The sequence below is a fragment of the Zeus faber genome (assembly GCF_960531495.2).
Source record: "Zeus faber genome assembly, chromosome: 22".
Lineage (NCBI taxonomy): Eukaryota > Metazoa > Chordata > Actinopteri > Zeiformes > Zeidae > Zeus > Zeus faber.
In genome coordinates, this window is record NC_137209.1 from 17,002,716 (window position 1) to 17,013,845 (window position 11,130).

The 11,130-nt window shown below is 43.9% G+C and overlaps 2 protein-coding genes across 3 annotated transcripts in view; one reads left to right on the top strand and one right to left on the bottom strand.

Moving 5' to 3' along the window:
- Positions 1–2,361: 2,361 nt before the first annotated feature.
- slc10a7 (solute carrier family 10 member 7) lies at positions 2,362–8,180 on the bottom strand. 2 transcript variants are annotated; one of them, XM_080022984.1, is made up of 12 exons: positions 7,985–8,180; positions 7,164–7,246; positions 6,619–6,755; positions 5,934–6,009; positions 5,778–5,816; positions 5,662–5,697; positions 4,774–4,857; positions 4,405–4,570; positions 4,128–4,179; positions 3,781–3,854; positions 3,342–3,487; positions 2,362–2,765 (listed from the first exon to the last, which is right to left on the bottom strand). In XM_080022984.1, exons 1-12 carry the CDS (start codon positions 8,082–8,084, stop codon positions 2,733–2,735), a joined length of 1,026 nt encoding a protein of 341 aa, XP_079879110.1. In that variant the 5' UTR covers positions 8,085–8,180; the 3' UTR covers positions 2,362–2,732. The 2 variants fall into 2 exon arrangements, with proteins under 2 accessions (XP_079879110.1, XP_079879111.1); XM_080022985.1 differs by lacking the exon at positions 3,342–3,487.
- Positions 8,181–10,420: 2,240 nt separating this feature from the next.
- Positions 10,421–11,130, top strand: part of tec (tec protein tyrosine kinase) — a gene marked incomplete at both ends in the record, with an annotated part of 12,076 nt that continues 11,366 nt past the window's right edge. Inside the window, one exon of the mRNA XM_080023552.1 lies at positions 10,421–10,558. Coding sequence (XP_079879678.1) covers positions 10,421–10,558 — 138 coding nt within the window. The remainder of the gene's footprint in view (positions 10,559–11,130) is intronic.

Consider the following 11,130-nt stretch of genomic DNA (forward strand, 5'->3'; position numbering starts at 1 on the left):
TGACACCGTCTGGCACCGAGGACTCCATCTGAAGCTACTGAGAACAATCCCAGATAGGCATATGTTGAACTTCATCATGGAGACGCTGTCGAACCGCAGCTTCATCCTACAGACTATAAATGGCCAGAGAAGTACGCTCAGAAGAACTGAGAACTGAGAAGTGGGGTTCCTCAGGGTTCTGTCCTCTCACCGATGCTTTTCAACATCTACATCCATGACCTTCCAGATACAACATTGAGGAAATATGGTTATGCAGATGACCTGGCCATCATGCTGTGTCAACCTACATTAAAGGCGATGGAAGAGGGTCTCAACCAGGATATGGGCACTTTGGCTACCTACCTCCACAGGTGGCGCCTACAGCACAATACTGGGAAGACGGTGTCGGCAGCATACCACCTTAACAACAGGGAAGTGAAGAAGGAACAGCATGTGTTTGGGGATGACAAGCATCTGGAGTTCCAGCAAGCCCCAAAGTACCCTGGCGTACGCCTGGATAGGACACTAACCTTCAAGCAACACCTAGAAGATGTGAGGGCCAAGGTGACATCAGGGGCCTTGCTTATCCGACGTCTTGGGGATGGTAGCTCAGGAGGTAGAGCTGGTGGTCTAGTGATCCAAAGGTTGCTGGTTCGATCCCAGGCTCCTCCTGCTAGCATGCTGTAGTGTCCTTGAGCAAGACACTTAACCCCTAATTGCTCCTGATGGCTGCGTCCGTCGGTGTTTGAACAATTGTAAGTCGCTTTGGATAAAAGCGTCTGCTAAATGACTAAATGTAAATGTAATGTAATGTCTTGCTGGTACAAGCTGGGGGACCTCTTCCAAAACACTCCGGATTTCTACATAAGCCCTGGTCTTCTCTGCAGCTGAACACTGTGCCCCAGTCTGGTGTAGGAGCCTACATGTCAAAAAGGTCAACACCGTGATCAACAACTGTCTCCGGACAATAACCGGCTGCTTGAAGCCCACCCCTGTGTCCTACCTGTCAGGAATTGCCCTGGCCGGACTTTGACGAGAGGCTGCTACCATCAACCTTGCCAGGAAAGCCCAGACACACAGCTGGCATATCCTGCGTGACATGACCATTTAATCAGCGCCTCCATACAGACTCAAGTCACCAACCCTACAACAAGGCGGTAGAACAGATGCTCCTTTCAATCCTGGAGTCGACTTGTCGACTAGTGTATGGCTGGTGGCATCCTAGAAGCAGGAGTGGGAGTTGGCTGGGCCATCAGGTATGCACGTATACATTCACGACCCGGAAGATGGTGTTGAAGGAGAACATCTACCATGCCGTCAATGGACCCTGCTGAACCGCCTGCGAACCGGAGTCGGCCGCTTCAAGTCATCTTTGAAGAAATGGGACTTGGCAGACAGCGCGGACATGTGAATGTGGCGAGCCAGGGCAGACTGCCGAACACATAACCACCACCTGTCCTCTGTACAAACCACCGTCAGAGATCGACCTATTCCAAGTGGGACCAGAGGGTGTGGCTGCACAACACTGAGTTGGACATCTGAGGATAATACACAGAAGAAGACAGGTCCGAATTTTGGGACCCAAACCTGATTGGACCGTGTGTGTATGTTTTCCCCTAGATATTACAGCAAAAACCACCTTAAAACTTTTTTGAAACATCAGATTCAGAAACTTTGAAGAGGTACTATTTTTCCTTCAAATAAGCGATAATATAAATTGACAGGGTGATGCTAGTTTTCTTTAGATGTTTTTATTTAGTTTTATTGGCTTGGCAGTATCATGAAGTAAATGTAAATATGGATCAACCCTGTTGCTTACATCTCAACTTGATTCATTCTTCCAAGGTCAAGGTTTGGCACTATTGTTTTTCTCAGTGCTATGTAATTGTCATATCATGTGAATATCGTAAATATATCACAGCTATGATGAAAAAGTCGAGAGTGTAGGGGAAGTAAATTTACAGGGAGTATTCTATTTAATCTATTAAATACGTTATTGACCAACATTTAAGTTAAACAACACAGCAAAAAAAAAACGAACACAAAATTCAGTTGGATGCTGATGTGTTAGCGCAACCAGGGGTTAACCTAGTCAAAAACCCCGCACTTCAGTGCAATCTGCTGAATATTTAGTGTTACTTTTGGCAGAAACAGCGGCCCACAGTGATCAAACGTAGGATATTGCCGTCAAACACAAGATGCATCGGGTTAAAAAACACTAATTATATAAATAATTAATTTTGGCTCGAATCATCCGTCATAGGATCTTATTTCACACTTTTTATTTTATGGAAACTTTTCCGACAAAATAACATTTTTTATGTCCGTGATTCACGGCCAAAAACAGAAAATATAAATTCAAATTAAACAGAAAAAACAAAATCACATTTGGAAATCATTCATTTTGCCAGAGACATTACATTTAGAATATAAAAGTACAAAAAAATTGGGGAAAAAAAACCGTTAAGCCCTTGCTAACACCTCCAAAAGTTATTTTTTTAATCTGTTTAATATAAAAATATAATAGCACTTCTGTTTGATTAAACAATGGAATGCTGTCGTTGTGGAAACGGCTCCTCCACAGTGTTGAGGTCTATTCTGGTTGGCGTGATAAGGCGCTTGGGGGCTGGCGCATCCTTTTGCAGGAGGTCAGAGGTCAATGCCGCTTGGTCACAGCACACAACACACACACATGTTCGCGCGTGTGCACGTGTTCAAGGCGGTGACAGCGCTGAGGAACGCAGTGTCGCTTGTTAGATAGGTGTGATGGTCGTGAGCTTCAGTGCCTGGAAGAGAGGGACGGAGAGAGGGATAGTCAGAGAGAAAGAGGTAGGAATCAAAGAGGGCAAGATGGGGGGAGAGAGAGAGAGACAATTAATTTTTCTGTTTACTTAGATTTTTCAGAAACATTTTTCTCGTCAAGCGTCATCCCAATAAAGCTTCACACATGCCCCCGAGTGGACACAGAGTGTAAGAACCACTGCTTCAAGCAACTCAAGTTTCCATGCTTGTTTAAAAAAAAATATATACATAAAAATACACACACACACAAACACACAAACACACCCCAATAGAAATGGAAAATAACTAAAATATTACAATTTATAAAAAAAACCAAAACATAATTTCTTCCCCCCCGAGTTTTACGACATGACCATTTACTAAAAAAAAAAAAAATGGCCACATTTATAGACATTAAAACTAAATATTATTTAACAAAGCAAATATCTACCATTTCATTGTAATTAGATCTTTTCAAACCCAAACTGACATTATTTAAAACTATATGAGGCCTGTTATGTATATACAGGAATTTAAGACAAATTACTTTTTATGGCCGTGTGTGTGTGTGTGTGTGTGACCTTCTGTCTGCTGGTCATCCAATCCCTGATACTGGGAACCAGTACAGAGCCCAGTAGGATCTGAGCTGGATGGTAAATCAACAGCGGGACGGAGATCAGAGACAGATGCTCATAACCTGCAAACACGATCTTTAACATGGGAATACCTGCAGACAGGGGGAGCGAGAGAGGGAAAGGGAAAGTTTATGCATGTGAATCATAAAAAAAATGTAAATACTGGAAATTGTATATGATTTCACTTAAATAATTGCTATAAGTGACAGTAATAATTATATAGGAATAATTAATTGAATACCTCAATATCGTTCATTTCATTACAATATTTTGAGGGATCAATATTGGTGCTTTTAAGATATTTACACTGAAGAAATATTAGAGAAACACTCATTAGTAACATCTGTGTGTGTGTATGTGTGTGTGTGTATGTGTGTGTGTCTACCTAGCGTCAGCGATTTGTGTGTAGAACAGAATATGATGGCGACCGTGTCCGCCGGCGTAAAGCCCGACGCCCACCTAGAGGAAGGACAACAGGCAGAGGGACAGGCAGAGAGACAGACAGCGAGAGAGAAAGAGAGACAGGTCCAAGCGATATCCGACTCATTGACCTGACTGATTCCACTGTGGTTCATTCTGTAGCACAGAGTATAATATTTAAATTCATGGAGGGGGGAAAAAAAAAAAAAAAGGATGAACAATCACAATTAGACAGGAAACAGATGAACCATGGAGGGAGGGCGAGAAAGACGATAAGAGTGGGAAAGAGAGGAGGAGTGGCGGATGACTCACCGCGTGGAGAAGAGGAAGGTGAGCAGCATGAAGCTCAGCTGAATGGAGAAGACTGTGGACGGGAAGCGGTTAAAGGTTCAAATCCCCGACATCACTTCCTGCTTTACACATCCTGTCTTTTGGACAACCGATGCTGGTTTACAGTGGGAGGCACTGAAAAGGCTCAATCACCAACGCATCATTTCCTGTCCCATCATTACACCTCTTTGGTACCACACATCCTGTTTGTACTTCCCGTCTTTCAGCCAGGAAAGCTGGACAGGTGGCGGCTACGTACTGATGAAGACCACGGCCAGCAGGCTGCTGGGCTCCAGCTGGACGTCGGCGCTGCTGAAGGTGTCGCAGAAGGTGGTGTAGATGATGATGAGCAGGACGAAGCTGCTGACGGCGCCGAACGGCGGCTTCCGCCACTCCACCCAGTCCCTGAGGAAACGCCGACACACCTGGAACGAACGAACAAACGAACGCACACACACACACACACACACACACACACACACACACACACACACACACACACACACACACACACACACACACACACACACACACACACACACACACACACACACACACACACACACACACACACCATTTAACAAGATAAGAGTGAAAGATGATAACACTGTTTAATTCTTCCACTGACCTGTCCTAGGACGAGAGGAACCACCACGGTCATGAAGAGCTGAGAGAAGATGGCGGAGAAGGGAACGGAGGAGGAAGATCCCAACTAGAGGAGGAGGACAGGTTAAAAATGTAATACAATTTTTTTTGTTTTTTTATTATCAACCATCATTCCAACCCGCACCAAGCCCTGGCAGCACATCAACCCCACTCTCATCCATCTCCACTGGCTCCCTGTCAAATCCTATAAAATCTAATATCTAAAATCTAAATCTAATCTAAAATCTAAAAATCTAAAATATAACATCTCCTATCAAACCCTACTTTTAACCTACGAATCCCTCCACGCCCTCGCCCCGCATTACCGAACTGACCTCCTCCACCCCTACGCCCCGTCCCGGAAGCTGCGGTCCTCGGACACGGGTCTGCTCTCCACCCCCCGCACTAGGCTACGAACCTTTGGCGCCAGAGCCTTCAGTGTGGCAGCCCCCACCCTCTGGAACACTCTCCCCACTGACATTCGAAATGCTCCAACCCTGGCCACCTTCAAAGATCAGCTCAAAACCTACCTCTTCAACGAGGCCTACTGCCCCTGACCCTTTTTGGTTTCTTCTTTCTGTTATTTATCTTTTTTGATTAATCTACCCTGTCTTGTCTCATTTTTTTTAACCCCCATTGTAAAGTGTCCTTGGGTTTGTGAAAGGCGCCATATAAATCCCAGTTATTATTATTATTATTATTTTTCGAAACGCTTCCCATGTGCTGTCTCTGGCACCCCCTAGTGAACGTCTACTTGAAAAATCACTACAACTTTCTATAAGTTACATATAAATCTGTTGAATGCCGCCCCCTGCTGGTGGATTTGGACATAACAGGACTTAAATGTAAGAACTGAGAGGATTTTACTTACAAAGAAGAGCAGCAGCACCGGGGTAACGATGATACCCTGTAAGGCAGGAAGACAGCTTCAGCACAGACAGATGGACTGATCAGTGGAACACACAGGGGTAAACAAAAGCTTCTTACCAAGAAGCTGCCGAAAGCAGAGTTAAAGATGGCCGCCGCCTGTAGAGAGGGAAATTGAAATTGTCAAACGATGAATTATACAAGTAACTACGCTTGTGGGCGAATTATAATTTGTGTTATACATTGTGTGTGTGTGTGTGTGTGTGTGTGTGTGACCTCGTTGCCTCCTACAGCCTTGGTCAGAATCACAGCAGAGGACACTGGAGGAGGCATGCAGCCCACCGTCTGTAACCTGGGCAACCCGACAATAAACAACAACAACAACAACATTACTACTAGTGATGTACACAGTGTGAGGTTACACACACACTTTCTTCAGTGTAAATATCTTAAAAAAGCACCAATATGGATCCCTCAGAATATTGCAATGAAATGAACGATATTGAGGTATTCGATTAATTATTCCTATATAATTATTACTGTCACTTATAGCAATTATTTAAGTGAAATCATATACAATTTCCAGTATTTACATTTTTTTTTCTTTTATGATTCACATGCATAAGCTTTCCCTTTCCCTCTCTCGCTCCCCCTGTCTGCAGGTATTCCCATGTTAAAGATTGTGTTTGCAGGTTATGAGCGTCTGTCTCTGAGCTCCGTCCCGCTGTTGATTTACCATCCAGCTCAGATCCTACTGGGCTCTGTACTGGTTCCCAGTATCAGGGATTGGATGACCAGCAGACAGAAGGTCACAAGCGCACAGACACACAGACACACAGACACACACACACACACACACACCAATGAATGGCTCTCTTTGTATGCTTCGCAAACTAAATATACCATGTACAAATACACACTGCACACACACCACTGTGTACAGATACACACTGCCCCTCACCCTCTGAGCAGCCATTGGTTGATGGTCGTGAGCGCCAGAAGCTTGAGCAGCAGCCAAACAGCCAATGGGAAGAAGAAGAGCGTGAATGTCTGGACCAAGAGATGGAGACGAATGTGGAACACTGCATTGGTCAACTCCTAGAAAGAGAGGCGGAGGGGAGGAGAGAGAGTTATAATACTGTGAACTGCAATAAAGGAACACAGATCAGATATTCGATGGACTGGAGACCCAGACAGTAGTAAAGGAACACAGAAAAGAGCAGAGACAATAGCAAAGGAGCGTAGGGCTGATTGGAACACAAACAATTGTAAATGAACACAGAAAGCAGGCTAATTGAAGCACCAAACAGTAGTAAAGGAACATAGATGGCAGGCTAAATAAAACAAGTAGTAATAGTACAAAGAGAGCACAGATCAGATGGCTGGATGTTGCGCCAGACAGTAGTAACGGAACACAGAAAGGAGCAGGGACAGTGGCCAAGGAGCGTAGGGCTGACTGGAACACAAGGCAGTAGTAATTAAAATGAGGCCTTTCCAGCAACATACCTCTGTCTTTAGAGACAGGCCGCTGTTGAAGAATATCACAGAAACAGCAACGTAGGCCACCGTCACCTCAGGCTTCAACGGACCTGCAGGAACGGTAAATGGACTTCATTTATACGACGCCTTTCCACTGAGAGCTCTCCACAATGAATGCCTCCCATTCACACACACACACACACACACACACACACACACACACACACACACACACACACACACACACACACACACACAGATATATGGAATGAGCGTTTAATACTTATAAGGACGCTGCATTAGTACAACAGTGCTAACCAGGGCTGATACATCAATGTAATCATTTACCAGCGGTATTATATAGTTTTGACCCGTACAACCACACACTGCTGCTGATGGATTCTGGGAGCTGTTGGAAGCAAAACTATTAACACATAAATAACTGTTAGGCTATTAAGGCAAATAAATAATTGGTTATTTTCTGTCATGGCAAAGTTTCATAATTTGTGACTGATTTATAAATAACGAGGTGCCCAGTAGCTCCAAGTCCATGGTCACATAGTTATGACAATGGAGCTGCCCAGTAAAACCAGTAGTTTGTTGACCCCCTGACACTATCTATACACGGTAGCTAATCTAATCTACCACTGGGACTGTAAATTACCTGTTCTCACACACACACACACACACACACACACACACACACACACAAACACACCTTTTCATAATTCTTTGAGTTTGTAATAATAAACGAATCGACAACAAACGTGAACAAGAGGCGCGCGCGTGTGTGTGTGTGTGTGTGTGTGTGTTGACATAACCCTCAATGCAACGTGTCACCAGCTCACCTCCCTTCACGCCCAGGCTGGGCTGCAGCTTGGCGGACACTATCACCAACACGATACCCACGATGAACCACTCCTTCCGGATCCGCGCCAGGAGGCCCATGGTGCGGCGCCGGCCCGCCCCCGACAGTCCGCCGCCCCGCGCAGAGACGGTGCCGGCCAACGGTCTCCACGACTTCGCGCAACTGGGGCGCCGAGCTGGAGGCTCCGGAGGGAAACACCAACACGCCGAACGCCACTTCCGGGACGAGTGCAAACGTCACGTAGCTTTACCGTCAAGGCCCGAGGTGGAGCGCAAGCACAATTCCCCGGAGTTGTAGGCGCAAATGGAACGAAGAGGGAACTGTTTGAAATGAAATTAAATGAAATAAAGAAACCTTCGATCTTTCATTCATGAAGATGAAACAGTGATGACAAACACCTTCTGTCACTTCCAACTACGACTACTTCGACCACTACTACTACGACGACTACTACAAATAATAATAATAATAATAATTATGTTGATAATAATGATAAAACTGAAAAAAAAGAGAACAAAATGGATATGAAAACAAAAAGGCTTTTCCAAACTTGTTGGAATGGCTGTGATGACTCAGGGCGTGCAGTGGTATTTTCTGCAAATAAATAAATAAAAACGAAATAATTGTTTCGGGGACCACTGAGGCCTGTATTAACTTGTTAAAATGAGCATAATAGGTCCCCATTAAATGTTTTTGATAAAATGTGATTGTTTAATCTATCTATCCATCTATCTCTGCAGCATTTGACAGTCTCGTTATTCTCGTAGTTAATGTAACGCAACGTAATGTAACGGTGCATTGCAGAGTACTTTTCCTTCCACTTCAATCTTCAGTGGATCAGCCGTCACCCACGCGCACCTCGCAGCCGCACGCATTCCGTTCACTTCCTTGTTGTGCGTGGAGCTCTCCCTCCTCCCTCCTTCTCCTTTCCCTCCTCCTCCTCCTCCTCCTCCCTCCTTCTCCTTTCCCTCCTCTCCTCCTCCCGTCTTTCTTGTTATTCTGGCCGCAGACGTCTCCGGTGAAACCGCACACGGTGGAGGTAGGTGGGACGGAAGCGCTGGGACTGGGGGATGATTTTGGGGGGGCGGGGATAGGGGGGGGTAACGATCCCGCGTCTGTGTGTCCGTGGCGTGACTCCCATCCGAAGTGGCTGCTGTTCGCGGTTTATAGTTGGATTTTGGACCAATTCCTCCACTTCCCTCTGCAATGTTTTCATTCCGACGTTCAAACGCTGGAGGCGGAAACGGGAACTCGGCAGGTGCGGCGCGTGCCCGTCACCGCGGTCACGCGCACATGGAGACCGTGTGGCGGAATGTGAATCTCTGTCTGTCTGTCTGTCTGTCTGTCATAATGTTTGCGAGGGAGACGGAATTCCGTGGATTTGGAAATAATTCGAATAAAAAATAATCCAGGTTTTCAATTCACATCAGAGAATTGATGGTGTCCCCCCCCCCCCCAAGGTGTTCATATTTCCAGTTTCCATATTTAATATTTCCTATTTTAAATGTTTACCACCTTTTCTCGGACTTGACCCTTGAACATTTATATGTGACAAAATGAACCTCTTGAACCTTGAACAACGCGGTCCATGATGGGAATCGGTGTTAGAGCGCTGCACGTTCGTTCATAGTTCAGTTCATTTGCCTTCACGACAGTTGTGAGTATTATTAATCTTGTTTAAAACGGATGTTTAATTTAGTTTATTAGTTTTGTATCAGTCTAATGTTCAGTGTCGGCTGTTATCACATTCAACGTTTTCCAGAGTTGGAATCGATTAACTGTGATATTTTGTCATTTGTCTGTTTCCAGTGGTAATTCACGATGTTAGCCACCAGGTGGCGGTGTTGGGTCATCGGCTGGATCATTGTTATTAAAATTTGTTTTATGTTTTTTTTTTTTGTTTGTTTGTTTTTTTAAAACACGGCGCACGGAATTTTTTTGGATTAAAAATTATATTTGAATTTCATTTGGTTTGATTTTTAATTGGAAGTTGCTCCTTCATTTTCATTGCATATATTTTTTTTATTAATATGACGGTTTTTATTTTATATTATATGTATTTATCTTTTGACAGTGTGAATTGTTGATACTGAGGTTTATTGTTATTTTTTTAGCTTTATTTTGTAATGCACATTTTTCAGGGGCTATTTTTCCGAAAAATATATTTGTATCATTCCACTTTGTATTCATTTTACTTTATTATTATTATTATTATTATTATTATTATTACCGATAGTTTGAGCCGCTGTAACGCCGTCATTTCCTTCCGAGGGTGAACGAAGTATCCGTCTGTCCGTCTGTCCGGCTGTCTGCCATCGATTGACCTTATATGGTAATTTCTGGTACAGGCCCCTCCCCCTCCCCGCCCCCCTACTGATGCCTCGTCTAATGGGCTGTGTGCGGAGGCGGGGCTAGGATGAATGCCGAGTCGCTATTGGAGGAGAGGCTGATGAAGCGCTCGCAGCAGCGGAAGAGACTGTCGCCGCTGAACTACAAGGAGCGTCTGTTCGTGCTGAGCAGAAGCCGGCTGGAGTACTACGACGGCAGGGCAGCGGTACACACTCCACATACTATTTGACTATAATAAATAATTTTACTGAATATTTTCCCGATAGATTTACAAAAATGAATTGCGCTCTAATTGCTACGCAGAGCGAAAAAATAGATGGACAGACAAATTATATGTGTGGATGGATATAAAATGGTAATATATGGAAGAATGGGAAAATATTCAATAAAACCGATCAACTGTACACAATCGGAACCTGGCTTTTTACGCCCTAACCACAACCTAAGGACAAACCTGAACCAGAATGAATTTATTCCGCCAGGTGCATTAACATGGGCTAGGAATTTGTTGTGATTACTGCTTCGCATGTTACAAAAAGCTTAACAATCTGAGGAAAAATAATAATAAATGATCAATAAATGTAAAAAATATAAAAGTAAATAAAACACATCTAAAAAATAAATGAAATTTGCCACAGACACAAAGCCTAAGAAAAAGACAAAACAAGAATAGTCAAATATATATAATATTCAGAATTTGAGATGCGATCCTATGAACAGGATACGTTATTGGTATGGTTATAAATTATGATTATAAATAGCTATGTATTTACAATT

Excerpts from the sequence above, each read along its gene's own strand:
- slc10a7 (XM_080022984.1), bottom strand. The coding sequence starts at position 8,084 with ATGGGCCTCCTGGCGCGGATCCGGAAGGAGTGGTTCATCGTGGGTATC. Across the intron at positions 6,756-7,163 it reads GCCTGTCTCTAAAGACAGAG|GAGTTGACCAATGCAGTGTT; the intron begins GTATGTTGCTGG and ends CTCTCTTTCTAG. Across the intron at positions 4,858-5,661 it reads CGGTGCTGCTGCTCTTCTTT|TTGGGATCTTCCTCCTCCGT; the intron begins GTAAGTAAAATC and ends CTCCTCCTCTAG.